General features: G+C 45.9%; 1 protein-coding gene across 12 annotated transcripts in view; it reads left to right on the forward strand.

The window, feature by feature from the left end:
• The window catches only part of ASXL2 (ASXL transcriptional regulator 2), a 245,057-nt gene that overhangs the window by 203,183 nt on the left and 16,517 nt on the right, over positions 1–25,357 (forward strand). For all 12 annotated transcript variants that reach the window (XM_050948704.1, XM_050948702.1, XM_050948703.1 and 9 more), the window contains 3 exons: positions 10,599–10,719; positions 15,622–15,762; positions 18,107–18,270. In XM_050948704.1, coding sequence (XP_050804661.1) covers positions 10,599–10,719; positions 15,622–15,762; positions 18,107–18,270 — 426 coding nt within the window. The remainder of the gene's footprint in view (positions 1–10,598; positions 10,720–15,621; positions 15,763–18,106; positions 18,271–25,357) is intronic.

A 25,357-nucleotide genomic window follows, 5' to 3' on the forward strand; every position in this document is an offset into this window, starting at 1 on the left:
ATTGATAAAAAGTCTTCTTGTTTCCCTTTATTCCCATAGCTAGTTTGAGTTCATTTTGTGCCTTTGCTTTTCTAATCTTGCCTCTGCATTCCTATGTTATTTGCCTATATTCGTCCTTTGTGATCTGACCTAGTTTCCATTTTTTATATGACGCCTTTTTATTTTGTAGGTCACGCAAGATCTCAAGGGTAAGCCAAGGTGGTCTTTTGCCACATTTTCTATCTTTCCTAACCATTGGAATAACTTGCTTTTGGGCCCTTAATAGCGTCCTTTTGAAAAACTGCCAACTTTCCTCAGTTGTTTTTCCTCTCAGTCTTAATTCCCATGGGACCTTGCCTATCAGCTCTCTGAGCTTACCAAAATCCGCCTTCCTGAAATCCATTGTCTCTATTTTGCTGTACTCCGTTCTACCCTTCCTTAGAATTGCAAATTCTATGATTTCATGATCACTTTCACCCAAGCTTCCTTCTACTTTCAAATTCTCAACAAGTTCCTCCCTATTTGTTAAAATCAAGTCTAGAACAGCTTCCCCCCTAGTAGCTTTTTCAACTTTCTGCAATAAAAAGTTGTCTGCAATGCAGTCCAGGAACTTATTGGATCGTCTGTGCCCCGCGGTGTTATTTTCCCAACATATATCTGGATAGTTGAAGTCCCCCATCACCACCAAATCTTGGGCTTTGGATGATTTTGTTAGTTGTTTGAAAAAAGCCTCATCCACCTCCGCCTGATTAGGTGGCCTGTAGTAGACTCCCAGCACGACATCACCTGTGTTTTTTACCCCTTTTAGCCTAACCCAGAGACTCTCCACCCTTCCGTCTCCTATGTCCATCTCCACCTCAGTCCAAGTGTGTACATTTTTAATATATAAGGCAACACCTCCTCCCTTTTTCCCCTGTCTATCCTTCCTGAGCAAACTATACCCATCCACACCAACATTCCAGTCGTGTGTATTATCCCACCAAGTTTCAGTAATGCCAATAATGTCATAGTTGTATTTATTTATTAGCACTTCCAGTTCTTCCTGCTTATTACCCATACTTCTTGCATTTGTATAAAGGCATCTAAGATACTGGTTTGATCTTGCCTCCCAGCTTTGCCCTGACCCTCCTTCCTCTCTGCCATTATAGCCTGTGCTCCCTCCTGTTTCCAACCCATCTCCCAGGTCTTGTTCCCCACTTACCTGTGGGCTTTGCTCCCTGTCCCCGTCGAACCTAGTTTAAAGCCCTCCTTACTAGGTTAGCCAGTCTGTGCGCAAATAAGGCCTTTCCCCTCTTCGAAAGGTGAACGCCATCTGTGCCTAGCAGTCCTTCCTCGAATAGCATCCCGTGGTCGAGGAAGCCAAAGCCCTCCTGGCGACACCATCTTCGCAGCCAGGCATTCACCTCCACGATGCATCTGTCTCTGCCCGGACCCCTACCTTCAACAGGAAGAATCGAAGAGAATACCACCTGCGCTCCAAACTCCTTAACCCGTACTCCCAGAGCCCTGTAGTCACTCTTGATCTGCTCAGCGTCACACCTCGCAGTATCATTTATGCCCACATGGATGAGTAGCATGGGATAGTAGTCAGAAGGCCGGATAATCCTCGACAAAGCCTCTGTAACATCTCGGATACGGGCCCCTGGCAGGCAGCATACCTCCCGGGATGAACAGTCAGGGCGACAGATGGGTGTCTCCGTCCCCCTCAGCAGAGAGTCTCAAACCATCACTACCCTACGTTTCTTATCAGTGGTGGCAGCAGACCTCCCAGCCTTAGGGGTACGAGGCTTCACCCCCTTAACTGTTGGGGGTGATTTCTTCTCTCCTGTATCAAGAAGAGCAGGTTATCCTCAGGCTGAGGGCGAATCAGGCCAGTTTCATTCTCTTTGCCCTGGCCAAGACAGTGCTGGTTCTCTGACCTTCCTGTACTGTCTGTTCAGCCTCCCATACTGCTTCCTCCCCATCCCAACTCCATCAGAACCAAGGCCTCATCTTGTGTCCTGCACTCAGCTCCCAGCATCTCACGTAGTGGCTGCTGCATGGCTGCATGAGGAAGAGCAGTGTTTGTCCAATAAGTCCTCCTTAACAGTAGAAAGCCCTCCACCAGGATAGCCTGTTGAGTGAAATGGAAGCCATTTTTGGTGTGATCATTAGCTGTGGAATCCAGTCATTGTTGGCCTCTACCCAGGACATTTTGGACTAACTGCTGCACCTTCAGTCATTGGGGCTTGCATTTAGTTCACTGAAACTGAATCTGGCTGTGATATCAGCATTTAACCTCCTCCCTCCCTCATTCAGGGAAAATCAATCTTCTCCAATATCATAGTAGCAAGATTCAAATCTACATCCTCTGGTCAGTTCCTCTGTGGGACCTTAACTCAGTCCTAGCGGCCTTAATGGGACCTACAGTTGAGACCCTTGCATCTTATTCCTTTCCGCTTTTGTGTCAGAAAACTGCATTCCTGGTAGCGATAACATCCACAGGGAGAGTGTGTGAGTTGCAGGCTCTTACGGCAGAGCCTCCTTATACACAATTCTCCAAAGACAAAGTGATCTTATCACCTCATCCAAAATTTTTGTCTAAAGTGGGTTGTCAGTGTTCTTTCTTAAGTCACATTCCTCTCCAGGGGAGCAGTGTCTCCATACCTTAGATGTCAAGTGATGTCTAGCATCTTATCTGGACAGGACTAAACCATTTTGAGCTTCGCCTTATTTGTCATATGCAGATTGCATGAAGGTTTAAGCAGTCTCTTCATAGACAGTATCCAAATGGATATCATCTTGCATCTAAAGTGCATATGAAATAGCTTTGGCTACACACCTTCCATGGGTACGAGCTTATTCTATGAGGGCACAAGAAACGTCCATAACATTCCTCAATGACATTTCCATATTGGGCATTTGCAAAGGTACTATGTGGCCTTTGATACATGTGTTCAGAAACCATTATGCCATAACCACATATTCCAGAGCGGATTCTGGCTTTGGTAGAGTGGTTCTGCAGTCCTTGTTTAGGTAGAGTTCAAGCCCCACCTCCTGGGGAGAGTACTGCTTGTGAATCACCTAAGTGGAATATACATCTGCATTTACTCAACAGTTACTTACTGGAACTGTGGTTCTTCAAGATGTGATGCTGACGTCTATTCCATGACCCACCCTCCATCCCGCCTGCATAAGAGTCTCGTTTCTGGGTGTTTGGTACAAAGGAACTGAGGGAGGGTCAAGGTAGCTGGGGAGGGGCTACGATCATTGCCCCTCTAAGTGGAATACATGTTGTGCACTTGTTGCTTCTTAGGCCCAGCTGTACATCCCATGAGAAAGAGCTGTGTTAAGATGCTACCTGTGATATGTGTAAGCGGCAGCAGCGGGTGCCAGAGAGATTTTTCTGTCTGCAGCAGGGTGGTGGGGAGGGGGAATGTGTAGAGAGTGGGGAGAAGTATGGGAGGCCAGAGATCAGGATGATGAGGGTGACAGACACCCCCCTTTCCCTGCACTCAGAGCTGCTTTTCTACACACACACACACACACACACACACACACACACACACACACACACTCTCTCCTTCCTTCCTTCCTTCCTGCCAGAGTCAATATCTGCTGAAGATGAGTTGATAAACCCAGGCTTCGTTGTAAGCAATCCCTGCCTCCCTAGTACCCCCAAAATCATAGATTTCCAGGACAGAAGAGACCATTGTGAGCATCTCGTCTGACCTCCTGTATAGCACAGGTCATAGAGCTGCCCCACAATAAGTCCAGGGCTGGAGAATCCACCACGACTTTGGTAAATTTGTTCTAATGGTTAATTACTTTCACTGTTAAAAATCTATGCCTTATTTCTAGTCTGATTTTGTCTACCACCAATTTCCCACCACAACTGCCCTGTCCTTTTGGCTCCTTGCTGCTTCCCCCACTGTCCAGGTCTCTGCTTCCTCACCCGCACGCCAGTCTCTCCCTCCATGCTCCCTCCCCATAGGTACCTGCTTTCCCTTCAACTTGTCCACTTTTCACCATGGCAGACCTGGCCCTCTTCCCCCATACATCCCTGCCTCTTGGGCTCCTCACCCAGGGCAGAGGGAGGTGGAGGATCCGTGCCGACTCCACACAGCTCTTACCCCGAGCTGGCTCTGGCCATGAGACGGGGTCTTGGAGCTGCAGCCCGGCCATGGTAAGAGCTGTGGGGATCCGCGCAGAACCTCCATCTGCCTGCGGTGCGGGGTGGCCCAAGCAGCCTGTGGCCTGTGTCCCTGCCCACCAGACTTCCCGCCCAAGGCAGAGGGAGGTTCCACGCAGCTCCCCACAGCTGCCTGCACAGCTTTTACCCTGGCTGGGCTGCAGCCACCACTCCCAGGAGGAAACGTAAGGTAGTGGTGGTTGGTGATTCCCTTCTAAGGAGGAACGGAAGCAACCATCTGCCAGCCTGACATGGCATCCCAGGGGGTGTGCTGCCTGCCAGGAGCCCATATGGGGGGGAGGCTCAGTGGTCTGAGCATTAGCCTACTAAACCCAGGGTTGTGAGTTCAATCCTTGAGGGGGACATTTAGGGATCTGGGGCAAAAAATTGTGTGGGGATTGGTCCTGCTGTGAGCAGGGGGTTGGACTAGATGACCTCCTGAAGTCCCTTCCAACCCTGGTATTCTATGATTCTATGATATCCAAGATGTTACAGAGCGATTGTTGAGGATCATCCGGCCCTCTGACTACTACCCCATGCTGCTCATCCATGTGGGCACTAATGATACTGCGAGGTCTGACCCTGAGCAGATCAGACATGACTACAGGGCTCTGGGAGGAAGGAGGAAGGAGCTGGGAGTGCAGGTGGTGTTCTCTTCAATCCTTCCAATCAAGGCTAGGGGCCCAGGCAGAGACAGACGCATCCTGGAGGTGAATGCCTGGCTGCGAGGATGGTGTCGCCACGAGAGCTTCAGCTTCCTTGACCATGGGATGGAGTTCTGGGAAGAAAGACTGCTGAGCAGAGATGACATAGTTGGCATCGCAGAGACTTGGTGGGATAATACACATGACTGGAATATTGATAAAGAAAGGTGCCGCCTGCTCAGGAAGGACCGGCAGGGAAAAAATGGGAGGAGATGTTGCCTTATATGTCAAAGATATATACAGTTGAACTGAGGTTGAGATGGAAATAGGAGACAGACTTGTTGAAAGTCTCAGGGTAAGGCTTAAAGGGGTAAAAACAAAAAAAACAAAAAAAAAACCAAGGGTGATGTCATGGTAGGGCTCTATACTCACAGCCTAACCAGGAAGAAGTGGTGGATTAGGCATTTTTTAATCAACTAACAAAGTCATCCAAAGCACAGGACATGGTGGTAATGGGGGACTTCAGCTACCCAGACATCTGTTGGGAAAATAACACAGCAGGGCACAGATTATCCAATAAATTCTTGAAATATATTGGAGACAATTTTTTATTTCAGAAGGTGGAGAAAGCTACTAGGGAAGAGGCTGTTCTAGATTTGATTTTGACAAATAGGGAGGAACTGGTTGAGAATTTGAAAGCAGAAGGCAGCTTGAGGTGAAATAGATCATGAAATGGTGGAGTTCATGATTTTAAGAAGTAGTAGGAGGGAAACCAGCCCAGTAAAGATAATGGCTTTCAAGAAGGCAAACTTTAGCAAACTCAGTGCGTCGGTAGATAAGATCCCATAGGAAGCAAGTCTAAGGGGAAAAACAGTTCAAGAGAGTTGACAGTTTTTCAACAAGATCATAGAATCATAGAATCTCAGGGTTGGAAGGGGCCTCAGGAGATATCTAGTCCAACCCCCTGCTCAAAGCAGGACCAATTCCCAACTAAATCATCCCAGGGAGGGCTTTGTCAAGCCGGGCCTTAAAAATCTCTAAGGATGGAGATTCCACCACCTCCCTAGGTAACCCATTCCAGATGTTATTAAGGGCACAGGAGCAAACTATCCAACTGTGTAAGAAAGATGGCAAGTGTGGCAAGAGACCCACCCAGATGTAATCAGGAGATTTTCAATTATCTGAAACTCAAAAAAGAGTCCCACAAAAAGTGGGAACTGAGTCAAATTACAAAGGATGAATATAAACAAACAGCACAAGTATGTAGGAATAAAATTAGAAAGTCCAAGGCACAAAATGAGCTTAAACTAGCTAGAGACATAAAAAGCACCAAGAAAACATTGTACAAATACATTAGAAGCAAGAGGAAGACCAAGGACCGGCTAGACCTCAATGAGGGAGGCAGGGGGGAAACAATAACAGAAATGTGGCAATGGCAGAAATGCTAAACAACCTTTTTGTTTCAGTTTTCACCAAAAAGTTTAATAGCTGTTGGACAACTACCCACTTCTTTTACTTTGTTGTTTAGTTATGGTGGAGCTTTTTCGGTGGTCTTCCTCTGTTTTTTAATGTGGGGCACACATTTAATTTGTGCCATTGATATTGTGTCTTTATCCATGCAGCTTGCAGTCATTTCACTTTTGTGATTGTACCTCTTTCATTTCTGTTTAACTAACTTCCTCATTTTTGAAGTTAAATGCTATTATAGTGGTCTTTGTTGTTTTTCCTCCCACAAGGCTGTTAAATTGAATTATATTATGGTCGCTTTTACCCAGTGATTCAGCTATATTCACCTGTAGGACCAGATCCTGGGCTCCACTTAGGACTAAATCAAGAACAAGTTGGCAGGTTGGCCAAAGGCATAGTCCAGAAGTACTAGGGGAGCAAAGGGCTCAGGTTTTCGCACCTAGCTCCTGCTTGGAAAGATATGACCAGTGCTATGAGTGCAATGATGCAAGAAAACATAGCCATCACTTCACTTCTTGGCTTAGTGTCATTAGTGGCCCTTCCTTATTTGTAAAGCAATATTGTGACTTGATTTCAGTTCTCCTAGCATGGTCTGGAAAATGTATTGCATATAACTGAGTGGACACCACTCTTCAACATGGTGCTGAACAAATTAGGACGCTGAACTGGAGGAGAGGAAAAGCAAATTCAAGAGTTGAGGGCACTCTGCCCCAGCCTATTGATATATAATTCCAGAAACTGTAAGCTTGAGTGTCTCAGCTGACTGCTAGTGTTGGGATGCCGCATGAAACAGAAAGAGTTGATTTGAGATGTGCAGAACCAAAGCCATAAAGACCAATAAAGGTCAAAGCTAACTCTGTGACCTACATGCTCAAATAAACTGGCATCGTGCAGTTTCTGGAATACCAGTGTAATATGCTACCAACACATGGTACTGCTAAATAAGCAGATGACTGCATGTTGCACCACCTGAAGTTTCCAATTGACCTTCAGGTATAGGCCCAGGTAGAAAATTACAGTGATCCAATATCCAGGCATGATTAACCAGGATGAGGTTCTGCACCTTACTGGAAAAATCACAACTTCCTTGTCAAACATAGATGGGGAAAATCAAGTCCTTTTGACCGGAGTGGCTATGTGGAGATTTGGAAGGAACAAAGAGACCAGGTGCTACCCTACTCTTATCGTAGCCCAGATCTCAGCGTGACTCTTGGAAGGCTCCGAAATTGTACCATGCAGGTCTGATAAAAGCAGAACACTAATTGTGTATTGTTGGCCCTTCAGTTTGAACATCTCACTCTGTGCTCTCTCAGCCTGGTGTATTCACTGAACAAGAGAGGTGCGAGAATGGATTGCTGTGCTATACCACACAAGAACCCAAATCAGATGTATAATCACTTAATGCTGCCCTCCTGGGTCTCCCTGTTTGAAGAATGGAGCTATGCAAGTGCAAATGTATGTCTTAGGGCGTGTCCCCAGCACCCCATGATCGCTGGTCCCAGAGACTGCCCTCAGGTCCCAAAAGGAAAAGCAAGGACACTTTGGACTAGATCTTGGCCCTGATGCAGCCACTTTCCACCAGTTCATCATAAAGGCAGCTTAACTGGCTACCTAAGGGTTACACTGACATGGAATCCTCAGGTGGCGAAAGGCCAGTGTAATGGATATCACCACCTTCTCCCACTCCTCCTTCAGATGGGCGGTGTGGCCAGCGAAGGGTGGGTATGGTGAGAAGGTGCAATTCCTAGCTGATGCCAGTCTGCCAGACTAGCCTCTGGGGCCATTATCCTCAGCTGCAACTTACACAAGCCCTGATGCTGACATCAGTATTCACACTCTGTGCTAACTGCTGCTTGATGTGCCTTTTTCTTCGCACAATCTTATCTCGTATTGTCTGGTTTTAGCTGTATAAATAGAACAATAAAATGTTTTAGATAATAAACAAAACCCACATGCACTCACATGCTGGCTACGTGCTAGGAATATGGGACTCTCTCCCTCTGCGGCCCTGGAGAGCAACTTTGAGAAGATGAGATGGAGGGAGAAGCCCAACAGCACTTCCTCACCCCCTAAAGGACAGTGATAGTTCTCAGATCTGCTCTCTGGGGCGCATGCTGCCAGGCATCCAGACTGCTAGCATTTAAGAACACAAGTGATAAGAGACAGGAACTTAAGGCAACAGGGATAAGTGCACTAGCCAGGAGAGGGAAAGAGAGAGGGAGGGCAAAACCAACGGAAATAAAAAGAAAATAATCCTTCCAGGAAACAGTTTAAAACTGGGGCAAGCTGTTTTCCACTCACTGTTTGGAATACAGTCAGCATGCTAGACGCCCCAGTCAGCTCCATGGGGCTGTTTTTTAAATTCCTTGAGGAAATGCACCTGGATATTTTTAGAGGTATTTACAGAGTGTTTCCACTGTTGCACTGAAATAGCTGTTTGCTGCTGCCTGGATCAGCAGCAGTATGAGGGGAAAACTCATTTTCACTCCGGTGGTGGTAGTTTTTTAAACAGAGTGGTATAGTTTTTGAAAGTAGCTTTAAAGGGACACTGTCAATTCTGACTGGGCCCAACATGTAGATGGTGGAAAAACCAGGCTTTTACAAGAGCAAACACCAGTCTCAGTGTTGACATGGAATTTTAAAAACCTCTTTTTAAGTGCATAAACAAACATTCCTCCTTTCCCTGCAGCCTTCCCCACAGCACGTGTTTGCAGCTCAAACGTTTCTGCACTGAGAACAAAACCAAAATTGAGTTCACTGGTTACATTTTCCTGGCTGAGAAAAATGCACCAAATAATGGCATCAAGCCAAGAAGTGAACTGGATTTTTTAGAACCCTTTCATTTGTAACAGTCTATGAATAACATAGGACCATCAGATACATACGCGCCAGCAATGTACAAGAACAAACTGGTGCTCCCTCGAGTCCAGGATCTTGTTGACAGTAGCTGGTACCAGATCTTCAGTAGAAGATGCAGAAAAACCTGCTGTTGACAATTATGGTATAATTTGCTCACAGAGGAAGTTTCTTACAGACCCCCATTAATCAGGAGTTTGCTTGTGCCCTGAAGCAGGAAGGTTTATAGTCTGTCCAATGTAACAATGGATGTCTGCATTATCAATAAAAAAAATCTCATTCATTTTTGGCCTCAATTATATATTGTGGCAGTGAATTCCACAGATTATTTATGCATAGTAGAAAATGCTTTATTTACTAGTTTTAAATTTGTTGCATTGCTGTTTCCTGAACAAAACAGTCCCAATCTCTTCCTCTAATCTAGTCATTATTTTGTATACCTCTGTCATATCCCCACTTATTTGTGTCTCCTCTGAACTAAACATTCCCAATCTTTTCAATTGTTCCTCATACAGAAGTCTCTCCAGGCCTCTGATTTTTTTGTTGTCTGTCTCTGAACCCCTTTTATATCTGATATATGCTTTCTATCAGACAGACTTACTTTCTATCCCATGCCTAATTTCCATCCTACATTGTACCTGCTATAGTTCATGCTACTCTCGGTTGGCTTCATTAGGGCTAGATTTCCATTTTTTAGGCTAGCTTTTTGGCTTGAATGACTTTGTGAACTTTAGCATTTAACCCAACTTTCATGTCTTGCCCTCCTGCTTCTTCGTCTGGTTAGGGTATGCATGCCTTCTAGGGCTTGGTTATAGTTGGTTTAATAGCCTCCACGCTGACGCAAAGGATTTTAATTTGCCTCACTTTCGATTCTAGAATCTTTGACTACCTTCCTCATTTTAAAAAATTCCACTGTACAAGTTTTTTGTAAGATTCCTCCTGAGGAAGCTGAGATTAATTGTACTGTAGTCACTAGAGCTTAAATTCAGTGAGAGCTGACCGGAGAGGAGCTGTAGTAAGTATTTTGAAACCTGCAGGAGCCCCAGCATTCCCCGCAGGGCTGAAGCCCTGAGCCCCGGGAAATACTTGGGGAGAATTCAAGTCCTGGTAATCACTATTATTTAGTGGCTCTGTTATAGTTCTATATAGTTATTGTTACCATTATTTCTCATGTTCTCTAGAACTCGCTGTTCCAAGAAATGGTCGTTTAAGATCCTGAGAAACTGTTCCACTTAAATCTTTTCCTGTTGCGTTATTTGAACAGTTTATATGCAGACGAAGGTTAGAAAATGTGTCTCCTTAAAATGGACAATGCACTGGAATCAGGGGATGTATTTCTGAAGCTCTTTAAAATTCTTGGCTGAAAAGTGCTATCAGGGCCTAAGTACGACTTCTTGTAAAGGAAACTGTTCTGTAGGGTGGTTTTTACAAGCTTGGTTTGAATTTTTTATCAGTCATGTCCTTCTCCCCGCTCTCACTAGGCCCTGAAGCAGCAGCAACAGAAGCAGCAGCAATGCAGAGCAGGCATGCCTGTATCTTCTAACCAGCATCTTCTACTGAAGACTGTGAAGGCAGCCAGTGACTCCACACCTGCTAAACCTGGTACGAGGCAGCGAGATTCCCAGGCTCTCTTTTACTATCATGTCTTCCTAACTTGCCTTTCTTAGGGAAGAGGGAGGGAGAGGAAGCCCCTGTTTTCCAGAGCATTCTTTGTATTTCTAAACTGTTCCAGCTTCTGTCCTCTTGACTTTGTCTATACTAGGAAAATGCATTGTGTTGGGAAAAAATACTAGATTTTAAGGCCAGAAGGAACCATTATGGTCATTTGACTGATGCCTTGCACAGTACAGCCATCACCTAATAATTCCTGTATCAGGCCCATACATTCTGGTTGAGCTAAAGTAGAAAACAGTCCAGTTTTGCTTTAAAGACTTCAAGTAATGAATAATATACTACAACCCTTGGTAAAATGTTCCAATGGTTAATCACCCTCACTATTAAAAATGTGCACCTTATTTCTAAATTGAATTTGTCTAGATTCAGCTTTCATCCATTGACTCTTACTATGCTGTTGTCTTGTAGACGAAAGAGCCCTCTGCTATTAGAAAACTTCTCTCCATGTAGGCATGTATAAACTATGATCAAGTCACCTTGTAATCTTCTGGTAGATCTGCTAAACAGATGTAGCTTCTTAAGTCTTTCACTATAAAGCATGTTTTCCAGAACTTGAATCAATCATTTAGCTGTTTGCTGAACCCTTCACAATTTCACTACACTTTCTGAAGTGTGGACACTAGAACTGGACACAGTATTCCATGATATCTCACTAATAAGGAGGTAATACCACATCCTTACTGCTTCTCAATATCTCCGCTTATGCAACAAGAATCACATTAGCTGTCTTAGCCACAGCGTCACGCTGGGAGTTCATGTGCATTTGGTTATCCACGGTGACCACTAAGTCCTTTCAGAGTCACCGCTTTCCAGTGTACTGGCTTTCCATCCTGTAACTAAGGCCTATATATTTTGTTCTGAGATGTGTGTCCTTGCATTTGGCTGTATGAAAATACACATTGTTCAAACAAATTCAGCTTACGAAGTGATCCAGATCACTCTCTGTATTTAGCACTCCACCAGCTGTTGGGTCACATTATCTGGTTACACCTCCCTTTGATGCTATTGAAGAGGTTGCTGGAATGGGGCTTCTGAGGATTGTGTGACCCACAGAAGCTGTCTCCACCCCTCCTACCTGTTTTATTTAAAAAAACCATTTTGGTTCCAAAATGCACCACCCCCCACAAGATATTCCTGACATGGATTGTGCCCTTAGTGCAGAGAAAGACAAACTTGTGCTTAACATCATGCTAATTCAAACATATTTCTAGTGGGGAAACAGATCCATGGAGATCTGTTCATAGCCCAAAGCTGTGATATCTTTAGCAATTATCTGGGAAAAGACATACAATCACTGCAGGTAATGTTTGCAGGTGTAACATAGTGCCTGCATTTATTACCTCCCTCCTCCAGAAATAGGGCTGTTACTGTCCCTTCGATCTCACTTTAGTTTCCCTGAGCTACATGACAAAGTTTTTGTGGCATAGCTATGTCGGCTGCAAGTGTGAGCAAATCACACCCCCGCGCCAACATAGCTATGCTGGCAGAAACCTTGGTGTAAATGTAATGAAGCCGACAGAGAGTGCACCTGTTGGCGTAGATCTCACCAGTCCTGCTAGCCAGTGTAATAGGGTGAACCATTAACTACAGAAGGAAGATCAGACTGGGCACTTATGGACTCTAACTTTCTGTTCTCAGATCTGCCTGTGATCTGACTCCATGGGAGTTCCATGCTGAACATTGGAGTTTGGCTTGGCCATGTAAAATTAAGGAGAATTTTGATGTTTGGCTCTTTTTGACTTGTTTCTGCTTAACTGTGCATGTTTATTTGTTCCCTCTTTTCAATTGACCCCAAGAGAATCAAACCCAAAACCAGCTGAGGCTGTCTTGGCTAGCTGTTTAATTGCTGCTGGAATGTCCTGTGTAACATCTGTTCAGATTAATGCAAGGTTGAGGCTAGGCTGCATATATCCAGCTGCAAGGAACAAGCATATCTGCCAGATGTACTTTGTGTGCTGTTTAATAATGAAGTTATTGACAAGCTTGGCATTCAAGGGGTCCCAAGCCAGCTTTGACGTTAAGACCCTGTTCAGAAGAATAAGGGAAGGGAAGTCAACCACTGCTTTGTTGCTTCTGAAGCCCTTCTTGCATGTACTGCTCCATGCATACACGGGAGCTATAGGGGAGGCTTGCAGGAGGAAATGCCAGGGGAAGGGGGTGCCTCTGGCCACTCCTAGATAGATGATGGAAGGCCTGAGAAGGGAGCTACAACTAGTTTGCATGGAAAATCTTGTGTATTTTATGTTTAAGAGTAGGAAAGAGTGTGGTGGGTGCATAAAACCTTCTACACAAGCTGGTGGGAACCCAGTGCCATTTCAAACTTTTCACAAAGTTTTCCTTGCCAACCAGTTTAAATCTGAATGGCTCTCTGGCTCTTCGGCTTCAGCTTTCTTCTCAGAGCTCCCCTCTACGCTGGTCTTAAGGCCCCACCCTGGCCCTTTTCATGTCCTCAGGGATGGAGTGCATCTTACACCAGCTTCTGGCAGCAGGCTGGGAGATGGGAGGGCCTGGCCTTGCCACATAATTCTGTGGTTTTGTAGCATAATTTTGGTCTAATATGCGAAGTGGTCCACACCCATATTACGTAACACTTTCAATCTTCAAAGCATTGCATAGCCTGCAGAATTCCACTCCGTGCTTTCGGTTTACACCCTCCTCATAACTGCAGACAATTACCATGTCCCCTTTGGTCATTTCTTAGCCAATCAGATATACTGAGCCATTTCCCTTTATCATTTTTGTTATTTTTCTCTGAATTCCCTTCATTTTGGCTGCTGCATTATGATTGGGAGGTCCCCTGAATCCAGCTTCTGACCTCTGACTCACCAGCCCTGTGCAGGGTGTGAGTGAGAAAAAGAGGCAAAAAACATCCAGTAAAGTTGTGACTGAGGCCATCAAACTAATTCACTTGAGACCTAGAAGTAGCTCTCTCCCTCTCCCGTTGGTCTTACTAGACTCTCAGTATTTCTGGGTCAGAGCCTTGGATGTTTTATAAAACCTCCAGTACAATGGGGTATGATCCTGGTGAGAGCATTTGGGTGTTACTGTGACATAAGTGATTAATAACAATGTTCAGTCGCTTTGTGACTTAACTGTGTGTATTCCTGAGTTCCTCTTCTATTGCCGAGGGACGGGAGCACCTTTGGCTATGTGGAGTTGTCATGGTTTCTTTCCCCACTCTGAACTTTAGGGTACAGATGTAGGGACCTGCATGGAAAGGGGCACTCTGTTTCCCCCTGGGTTGCCTTGAGGGATTTCACCAGTTCCCTGGTGAACACAGATCCAAACCCCTTGGATCTTAAAACAAGGAAAAATCAATCAGGTTCTTAAAAAGAAAGTTTTTAATTAAAGAAAGAAAAGGTAAAAATTATCTCTGTAAAATCAGGATGGAAAATGCTTTACAGGGTAATCAGATTCCTATAGACTAGAGGGACCCCCTGCCCAGCCTTAGGTTCAAAGTTACAGCAAACAGAGGTAAAATCCTTCCAGCAAAAAGAAATGTTTACAAGTTGAGAAAACAAACATAAGACTAACACGCCTTGCCTGGCTAATTACTTACAAGTTTGAAACATGAGAGACTGATTCAGAAAGATTTGGAGAGCCTGGATTGATGTCCCGTCCCTCTCAGTCCCGAGAGCGAACAACAACAAAACAAAAAGCACAAACAAAGACTTCCCTCCACTAAGATTTGAAAGTATCTTGTCCCCCTATTGGTCCTCTGGTCAGGTGTCAGCCAGGTTTACTGAGCTTCTTAACCCTTTACAGGTAAAAGAGACATTAACCCTTAACTATCTATGACAGGAGTGCAAGCCTGTTACTGCATATTCATCTAAGGCAGTGGGAAAACACCTGCTAGTGTTCTTAATTCAGCTTATTGAGGAAAAGAAGGGGAAAAGAAAATGCACTTCGGGAGCGGGAATCTTTTTCTGTGACCAGAAGGAAATGTTACTGCTGTAGAAAGAGGAATGTTGAAAAATGGAGAGCAGCACAAATGATCGGGGAGTGGGAGGGATTGATTTATGATATTTTAAAAGAGTGAAATCTGACTAACTTGGCTAAGGTATGACTTTAAGGGGAAGGACATGATGATAATCTGAAGTACATGAAGGGTGTAACCACTAAGGAGGGAAAAGAATGATTGGAGGTGGCCTAAGGGAGCACCATGGAGAGTAATGGGTTGAAATGAAGAAAGGGAAAATATAGGCTGAGTATCGTGAAAAGTTGCCTAGCAGTGAGCTCCATCAGATAGCAGAGCGGCCTCGGAAAGGAAGTTCTCATAGTCCCATCACTGGACTGGAAAATGCATGAAGAATAAACTGTCTGCATTGATGGGGGATAGATGTAGATGATCCGGGAGACTGTTTTCCATCTCTATCTTCTGTGATGATTTGATAGCTCCTGATAAGATAAGAAGGCTCTGCTGCTTATAGAAGGCTGGAAAATCAGTGCAAGGATGTAAGGGCTTCTCTATTCTTACATAGCACTGCAGCAGCGCAACTGTAGTGCTTAGTGAAGATGCTACCTGTGCAGATGGAAGAGCTTCTCCCATCAGTGTAGGTATCTGTCCCGTCGACATAGCACTGTCTACACCAGGACTTAGGTTGGTATATTTATGTTGCTCAGGGGTGTGGATTTTCCACATCCCTGAGTGACATAGTTATACCGACTTAGATGTGTAGTGTAGACCAGGGCTCAGTGTCCATCCTGTAGAACTTCTCCTGGCACTGCTGTGAATTAGGGTACCCATATTAAATCCATGCAAACAGATGTTTTGTGTAACACTTCGTTGTCTGTAGATCCCCAATGTTAAAATGTTTGTTTCCTGTACAGCTTGGGAAGGAAGGCAGTCAGATGGACAATCAAGCAGCCCTCAGAACTCCACCTCCAGCTCCTCTCCCTCTGTTAAGGGTGATAACTCTCTGCCAGGTTTGGGGAAGAAACCATTCCAGAGATCTGACAGACTCCATGCAAGTAAGATATTTATTTTTCTGCACAAAGTGGGTTTTGTTGCTCTGATGGCAGAGTAAAAAGCAGAGCATAAAATTAAGTAAAAGTTGCAGCTAGTTCCAGGGTTGGAGCAGTTTCTAGTTAGTCCTGGAAGCCACTCCTGCTCTTCAGCATGAATTAGGGAAAATAAAACCACCACCCAACTCAGAAACTCTATACACACAAACGTCCATGCCCAGCTCTTCTCATCGGGAAGTTATGCTGGCTCTTGTGTTCACAATCCTCTGTGCAACAGAGGCAGAAAAGGACTTGAATTTAGCAGCCTTTTCCTTCTAGCACTTAAGGTGTTTCCGTTACCTTAAAAAAGAAACAAAAATAAACCCCATCCTTCAAGCCCCAGAATGTTACTTGTTTCCTGCCAGGTTTTTTAAGTTATGTGTTTCTCAATTCCCGTTTATTGCTTGTGGTTTTTTTTACAGATGCTTGGAGTTTAAATGAAATCTCACTATTGTCTCTGTAGGCCAGGGGAGTAGGGGGAAACCATGTGCTGAGCCCCATCACCTCTCACTTTACATGGGCCAAAAAGTCCATTCATTGGTAACAGTTTTTGTTGGATTTGATCTGAATTAGTGGCCTTGAGGTGAAAGGTTCCATCCATATCCCATTCGGGGTCCTCTGTGATTTCTCCATGTCCCCTTAAGATCTTGCATTGTGGCGACCCACGCTTTGTCTGTAATGTCAAGAGCCCATCAGTAGAGCCCTGCAAATCTGTAGATATCTGCTTTATATCCACGAACCATATATGTGGATACAAATTTTGTATTTGCCAGGGCTCTACCCATCAGTGCTGCTTTGTCAGTCACCCGAACATTACCCCCCCACACACAGGAGGGTGCAGCCCTGCTCCCAGTGCACAGGTGTGCAATCACGCAAATCACCATCACAGCTGGCCCTATTTGACTCCTTTCTTTGCCTCAGCGTGGATGCCCACGACGGACATGGATGCCATGGAGACTGAAGCACTCCAGGTCAGGGCTGAGATATGTTGGTGGGCCCATGTGAGGGAAGACTGCTGTTGCTGTACCTGTTCTGGGCATAAGTACCCAGCATACACAGAGCTACTGCACCATCCCAGCACTAATTCACTTAATTTAAAATCTGAGGCAAAAAGAATAAGGCAGAGCCGTGTTCATTTATTGTTTGTGGCCACGCTCCTTGCCTGCACTTTGCCAGTGAGAGGTGTGTAGCACAGCTAGCTGGAGAGAGCTGCTCTGGATTCCAGACCCAACTCCATCTGCAGGTCAGGAAAATAGCGCAAACCAAACAGATTGCACAGTCTACATTGGAGTTTTCTAAATGGCCTCTGAGTGTGTGTCTCTCCTTTCCCAAATGAAACAAGCTTCCATGGGAGTTGTGCTGTGGGGAGCAATTACCTTAAAATCATCATCCCCACGCTCTGGCAGAACATGGTATGACTGTCTTCATTAGACTTCTTATTAATGTTACATTTTTAATTGAAGTTCACAGAACTTAATGGCATATTGCCAACACTGTGTAACAGACAAGTCCAAGGGAAAGAGCACACACTGTACAGATGCTCTCTCCGGTCAGGCTGTTTCTGAAATTCCAATGCTCATGTGAGACTTTCTATAGCATGGGGATTGGTGCTAGAACTGCAGGACTAGCCGTTAGGACCTTTACCATGTGGGAAGAGGGAAGAAGAGAGAATATTTTTTCATTCTTACTGCTTTGTTTAGCATTGTGGTCTCAACACAAGAAGAGCTGGCTGCTGAAAACTGTGTACGTGAGACTGGTTTTTTTTCTAAATCACTTCCGCTTTTGCTGAGTACAAAATACAAACAAACCAGCAAGAAATCCAAGGGAAGAAGCTGCCCCTGGCCACAGGATTAAAATAGAAGATTAAAGTACACTTGCTAAAAAAAATCCTCCTGAGAGAGACTCCTACCCCAGCACAGGGGAGGTTCTGCTATCTCCTTACCATGGGCAGCCTGGAACCTTGCAAAGTTAGGCAAACCCAGACAAAGCAGAATATTAGGGGTTAATATTTTTCTTGGGAGATGAGCGCTTCATAGCCCCAAGAATCCCCACATTCTGTTTTTAATCATCCCATCACACTCTAACGCCCATGATTCCACGTAATGCTAATCCTTATGGCAGAAGGGTGGATGTTATCAGCTCTGCTCCTGACTTAGCCAGGGAGCTTCCAGAGTTTGAAAATGAACCATCAAAACAGCATTATTAATAACTTCATGTAACCATGAGCTACGTGAAGAGCAGCTCAGAGGTAGGGGAGCCCTTATTCTTGCCTCAGGTGATGTGTTACACAGACCTCTGTGGTTCTTTACAGGGCAGCTGAAGAGGACGAAATGTGCTGAAATTGATGTGGAAACACCTGACTCCATCTTAGTGAACACAAATCTGCGGGCGCTGATCAACAAGCACACGTTCTCTGTCTTACCTACAGACTATCAGCAACGGCTGCTGCTGCTGCTCCCCGAGGTGGACAGGCAGGTACGCCCCATATTCTGTATGTTCCAGGTAACAACGTACAGAAACCAGGGATTGTTGGCTTCATACACAGCAGTTGCCAATTCACTGAGATAAGGGCAATCAAAACTCAAGTTTCAGAACATGATGCTTGCTGGAAACTGGGATGGCATTTTTTCATCCTCATACAACACTATTTGGAAAAATACATGGAGTGTTGCTTTCAAGGAAGCATTGGGTAATGATGGATACCAGAGGTGATGGGCGTATAGTTTTATCCAGTATAGTGAATCCTACATTCCTAATAGTAGTGAGATCAGTTGATTCTGCAGTAGTGGAGTGGACATGCTAGGGGCAGGGAGTGTTGAATGCCACCTTTTTTACAATGCAGTCTTATCCCCATAGCCTTTTAGCAGAGGTGCCTTACTAGAGCAATTTAGCCCAGTCCCCTTGTGGTTTCTGGATGTCTCAATAGCTGTCATGTTAGCACTGTTATATGCTGGGTTTGGGGAAATGACACATGAGGCTGGATAGGGCTCTAACCTTGCATAGATGCACAATGCTTTATGTAGAAGGGAGAAGGTGTTAATGAATTATTTGTCAACACAGAGGAAGATGCTGTCCCTATTACACAGTCTTTGTTCAGAATTAGAACACACAATTTAGAGCTGCAGAACATGTGGTGCAGATTTCATACGTTTTGTGGATTGCCAATGAAAGAATTCTGTGTTTTAAGAAAGGATCTGAAAAAGTGAAGAGGATAATTCAATGCATAAGAAGAGGGAGATAGGCCCATATATATGGAGTAGCAGGTTAAGAAATTATAAAGATTAGTGGGAGAAGGATACAAAGGTCCATAGGCAGCTGGAGGAGTAGGTGGAAATGAAGGCAGCGATATAAACATGGGCAAAGTTCCACAGAACCTTGATGGTGAAGATGAATACTATTATTTAATATTTTTTATGATGGCAGCATGTAGAGGCCTGAACCCATCTTGCTAGGTATGTTATAAACAAATAACAAAAAGCTTGAAGTGATGCACAGTGGAGTGACATTGTCTGAGAAGCAAACACATGATCATTAGCAGCAGCGTTCTGTAAAGATTGAAGGGGGCACAGATAAGATGAAGAGTCCACAGAGGAAGAAGTTGGAATAAGTGAGCTGCGCTTTGACCCAGGAATGGATAAAGGTTTTGTGGCAGAATGGAGAGGAAAGAAGGAATTTCAGAGCTGTAGAGTATGAGTTCTCAACATTTTTCATGCTGAGGCCCCCATTCCCATTCCAGGATCCTTCCTTCTATCTAGCCATATGAGAAGGGCAGTGTGGTTTCAATACCCTGACAGCCCTAGACTGAGAAAACCCATGATATGGTTACAGCTAGAACTGGGTGAAATTTTTCAGCCAACACGTTTTTCAGTGAAAATTACAGATGATGTGACACTGAAACGTTTCATAGATTCCAAGGCCAGAAAGGACCATTGTGATCATCTAGTCTAACTCCTGCATAGCACAGAGCAGGTAATTCCTAGAGCAGATCTTTTTTTAAAAACATCAAATTGTGATTTAAAAATTGTAAGTGATGGAGACTTCACCATGACCCTTCACAAATTTGTTTGTTTCATTAAATTGTTCAGGGGAGGGTTGAGTGCTCACATCCATTTCACGTTAGGTGTGCACGTGCCATGTGCACGGTTGCTGGAGAGTTTTCCTTCAGTGGTATCCGTCAGGTCAGTTCTAGCACCCTAGGTGCTGTTCACTTATGCATCAGTCTAAGAGGCACTGCTGACCCTGCACCCTCTCAGTTCCTTCTGATTGCCCGTGATGGTTGCTGGAACAATTCCTCTTACTTCGGCAAGGTGTTTTCAGTGGTTTTCTTCTCTGTATCTTAGTTGATTAGTCTTATTATAGCTATAGTGTAAATGTTGTAAATAGCACTACTGTAGATGCTTAGAACCCCTTCCCTTATTGTTGAGGGGCTCCCTTCGCCACTGGGGCCATGCATGCTCCGGTCCCCGGGCTTCAAACCTTGTGCCTCCTCTGGCAAGCCTATGCCCATGGGCGACCCACACTCCAGTTGTCTGAAGTGTCTGGAAGGAAGTCACATGAAAGAGCTCTGTCAAATTTGTCAGGAGTGTAAGCCTCATACAAAGAAGGACAGAGATCAGACTGAAGGCTATCCTAATAGAAGCTGTTCGGATTCGGCACCAAGTACTATGGCCCTGGTGCGAAGCGCTCCTCTGGCACTGCATGCATCCTGACACTGTTCTCCATTGCCAGTACCAAGGAAGCATAAAAAGCAGTGCACCAATAGAGGGTGCTCATCGGTGCCAAAGAAAGGCAAACAAGGTGAAGGAAGTGGAGCACAACGCATGTTGGACCACTATTCATCTCCTGTCCCGTGGTGGCACTATTGACTCCACCCAGAACGTTGAGTCTGGTGTGGCATTCCCACAGCAAAGCTGGGAAGTCATCGCTGTGCCAGTGGGATTGCTGTGCCTTCAACCCTGGAGGCCTTTGCAATGGCTAGGTACTTGTTATCGCTCCCGGTACCGCCAACTCCAATGTAACAACCACCGGCTCCAACGAGCATGAGCAGGAGAGAGCATGGTACTCTGAGCTCCTTCCCAGCACTGGGACTTTCAGTACCTTCTAGGGCAAGCCAACCCTGCTTTCCTTTATGTGGTCATCCCCAGTTCACCACTAGTCCCTGAACCTTCAGCACCAACAGCAGAAGTGAGGGGTGCCACTGACCTATGGTCACCTCGGAGGACTCATCATCTGAGTCACACCCAGCTCAAGAGCCACCACCGGGTACCCATCCTACATGCTGCCAGACCTCAGTTTGGGTCTCTCTGCCAGTACGTGGCCAGGTGGGCAGTGGCCTATGCATTGGCCATTCTGGAACCGGGTCCATCTTCTCACCAGTCATACTCCGTTGCTTCTGAGAAAAGGGCTCTGCTCTGCTGGGCACCAGACCCCGACTCCGATACCAAACTCAGTACTGATACACAGGATGTGGGCCCCATGGAGGTAATAGAGGCTGAAGAAGAGGAATAAGGTCTCCCTCCAGTGCAGGCCTTTTCTTCCTTTTCCCCAGATGAGGCTGTCTTGGAAACGAGCCGCTCACTGCTGCAAGATGATTTTAGAGCCCGTCAGGAGCATCTGAAGTGGATAGCAGCTAACCTGGGGCTAGAGATTGAGGAGCTCAAGAAATTGTCCCACAGCCTCATTGATATTCTGGCTGCAACAGCACCATCTAAGGTGGTCCTACCTATTAACAAAGCGGTAATGAGTCTAGTCAGAGCCCTCTGGCAGACCCCATCTTCTCTGCTCCCCACTTTGAAGAGGGCAGAGAAGAAATATTATGTGCCAGCCAACAGGGTACCTATACTCTGACCTCCCTCCTGGGTCCCTAGTTGTATCAGCAGCCGATGAGAGGGATAGACAAGGCCAACCATGTGCTATCCCCGCACAGAAAGATGCAAAAAAAGGTAATCTGGGAGGAAAGTTAATTCAACAACTGGTCTTCAGCTACATATCTCAAACTAACAAGCCCTGCTGGGGAGATACGATTACAACTTGTGGGACTCCTTGTCCAAATTTAAAGACTGAATGCCTCAGGACTCAAGGCAGGAATTCTCTGCCTTCTTAAAGGAGTGGAAAATATGTTGCCAGAGCCTCTCTCCAGGCAGCACTGGATGCAGCTGATGCGGTGGCCAGGACAATGGCCTCAGCAGTGTCCATGAGGCGATGCTCTTGGCTACAGTCCTCCAGGTCAATCCAGGACCTCCCTTTCAAAGGCTCCTCGTTGTTTTTGGAGCAAGTGGACACAAAACTTCACAGTCTGAAGGATGTAAGAGCTACCCTCAGGTTCCTGGGCCTCTGTGCACCGTCCACTTCAAGGAAGCACTTCAGGCCTCAACGGCTGGCCTGCTTCTCAGCTCCACCACCAACACAGGGACCTGTTTCAGAGAAAGGGCAGAGGTTACAAGCATCATCAACTGCTCTCATCCAGTTCAACTTTGCTGCCGGGGTTACATCGGTACTCCAATGGCCCCTGCAGGCGTTTTGAAGGTGCGCCTGAGTGCAGTGTAGCGGTTCCCATTTCGGATTCTGCATCTCCTTTATTTTTGGACCAACTTTCCCACTTCAACTCAGCATGGTACTATATCACATTGGATTGATGGGTGCTAATTATAGTGGTGGACAGTTTTACCCTTCATTTACCCTCCCTCCCTCCCACTCCCCATCTCTGTCCCTCTTCAGGGACCCTTCTCATGAGCAACTGCTAGCCCAGGAGGTGCATGTTGTCAGTAGCTACCGGTGTGGTGCTCTGCTCTTGTTCGATGATAACCATCGGCTGCATGCGTGTTCCCTCTGTGTGCTGCCCCGGCTCTGCGCAGAGAGCTGACACAGCAAACCCTGAGAGAACCCCCAAAGATCACAGACTCTAGTAAGGTATGAAGGAACCCGAGCCAGGTTTATTGTCAAACGAAGCACAGTAATAGTTTCCCATAGACTCTACAAGACATACTACAAATATGTGCCCCCTGGCAATGGACCAGCTCAGTCAGTGGTGGGACTTTCCACTGCCCCCTAGGTCAGACAAAGATGCGCACTCCAGGACCTACTTTTATACAGTTACAGGACAGATCACTCATCTCTACTGACGTATTGAGGTACAGCCCCTTGACTGATTAGGGTGCTGTCTCCCCCTTTGATCATGTTGTTTCAAACAAACAGATCTATCCATCATACTGTCCTTTTGATCCTGTCTTTAAGATGCACCTGCCTGTTCCTTGTTATCTCTGTGGAGTGTCCTCGTATCGGGATGTCCAGGTGCCATCTTGGCACAAGTTCCTCTTATTAGCACTTATATGTGGATGCACCTGCTTCTAGCAGCCCTCTTCTTGCCAACTTCTATGAGAGGGACCGGCCTCTAGCTCACAGCCCAGCTTTTGCTTAGCAATGCCTGGAAGTACTTTGGTTCAGGCTTCAGATTGGGCCTTTGATACAAGAGTTTATGTTTCAGGGCCTCATCTCACTAAAGTGCATACCCTCCTTCAGATGGAGGCTGTGGAACAGGTACCTCAAAGTTTGAGAGGGAAGGCTTTTTTTTACTTCTGATATTTCCTAATCCCAAAAGCCAAGGGATCCTGCCCCATCCTGGACCTGCATTGGCTTGACAGTTATCTCAAGAAACTGAAGTTCTGCATGGTCTCCATCATTTCCTGGGATCCAGGGGACTGATATGCTGCTGTCGACTTGAAGGGCACTTACTTTCACATTTCTGTCTTAAGAACATAAGAACAGCCATAGTGGGTCAGACCAAAGGTCCATCCAGCCCAGTATCCTGTTTTCCGACAGTGGCCAATGCCAGGTGCCCCAGAGGGAATGAACAGAACAGGGAATCATCAAGTGATCCATCCTCTGTCGCCCATTCCCAGCTTCTGGCAAACAAAGGCTAGGGACACCATCCCTGCCCATCCTGGCTAACAGTCATTGATGGACCTATTCTCCATGAACCTACTTAGTTCTTTTTTGAACCCTGTTATAGTCTTGGCCTTCACAACATCCTGTGGCAAAGAGTTCCACAGGTTGAGTGTGCATTGTGTGAAGAAATACTTCCTTTTGTTTGTTTTTAAACCTGCTGCCACTGAAGATTTCTCAGGTTTATTGTAAGCCAGATTCATTATCCATTCATGGATCTCCCTTTTGGCCTGTGTGCAGCCCCATAGTTTTTTACAAAATGCATGCCAGTGGTAGCCGCCTTCCTCAGAAGGTGAGGCGTTCAAGTCTACCTGTACCTCAATAACTAGCTGATCAAGAGTCGTTCCGAGGCTCAAGTAAAGAACAGCATCAGCTGGTCCAAGTCACCTTCCGAGCACTGGGCCAGTTGGTAAATGAACAAAAGTCGACTCTCATTCCAGTTCAGAGAATAGAGTTTATCAGGACAGTACTTGACTCAACCCAGGCCAGAGCCTTCCTTCCAGAGGCGTTATTCCAGGCTATGTTGGACTTCATAGCCAAGGTCATGGTTTACCCAATCACAGCAGCCTATGTTTGCCTCAAATTACTGGGACACATGGCTGCATGCACTTACGTGGTCCAGCGCACAAGGCAGCACCTCAGGCCCCTGCAGACATAGTTAGCTTCGGTGTACTTTCCGAACAGACACCACTTGGAATTGGTGCTTAAAGTTCTGGCTCCAGTCCTTGCCTCCCTTGACTGGTGGAAGGACCCCTCCCCACCCCCACCCCACCCCGGTTGGTAACGGTGGGCATTCCCTTTGTCATCCCCAAGCCATCAGTGTCACTAGTGTCAGACACTTCAGACCTAGGTTGGAGAACCCACCTCAGTCGCCTCAGGATTCAGGCCTTGTGATCCCAGAAAGAGCACTCCCTGCACATAAACATGAAGGAGCTCAGAATGGTCCACTTGGGTTGCCAACTGTTCCTTCCTCAGATCACAGGCAAGGTAATACAATTGCTGACTGACAACACCACAGCCACATTCTACATCAACAAGCAGAGAGGAGTGCACTCCTCTGCCCTGTGTCAGGAGGCCATCAGTCTATGGGACTTCTGCGTGAAGCACTTTGTCCACCTCCTCTGCTCACATCTTCCCGGAGCCTGGAACACGCTGGCAGATCACCTCAGCAGACCTTTCTCCTCTCGCCACGAGTGGTACCTTTACCCCGAGGTCACCAGGTTCATCTTCTAAAGGAGGGAATCTCCCCATGTAGACTGTCCATGACCAGCCAGAACAGGAAATGCCTTCCATTTTGCTCACTGTGTGGGCACAGCCCTGGCTCCCTTTCTGACACCTTCCTGCTTCCATGGACAGAGCTCCTATTCTATACATTTCATCCACTTCCTCTGGTTCACAAGGTTCTTCTGAAAATCAAGTGGGATAAGGTGAGAGTTATTCATATAGCCCCAGTGTGGCCATGCCAACACTGGATCAGCATGCTGCTAGACTTATCAGTAGCACTCTGGTACCACTATCGCTAACACTCCCACTCTGCCCAGACCTGATTTTGCAAGACCATGGCCATTTACTCCATCCAAAGCTTGGGTCCCTTCACCTGACTGCATGGAAGTTACATGGC

This window comes from Gopherus flavomarginatus, chromosome 4 (genome assembly GCF_025201925.1).
Source record: "Gopherus flavomarginatus isolate rGopFla2 chromosome 4, rGopFla2.mat.asm, whole genome shotgun sequence".
Lineage (NCBI taxonomy): Eukaryota > Metazoa > Chordata > Testudines > Testudinidae > Gopherus > Gopherus flavomarginatus.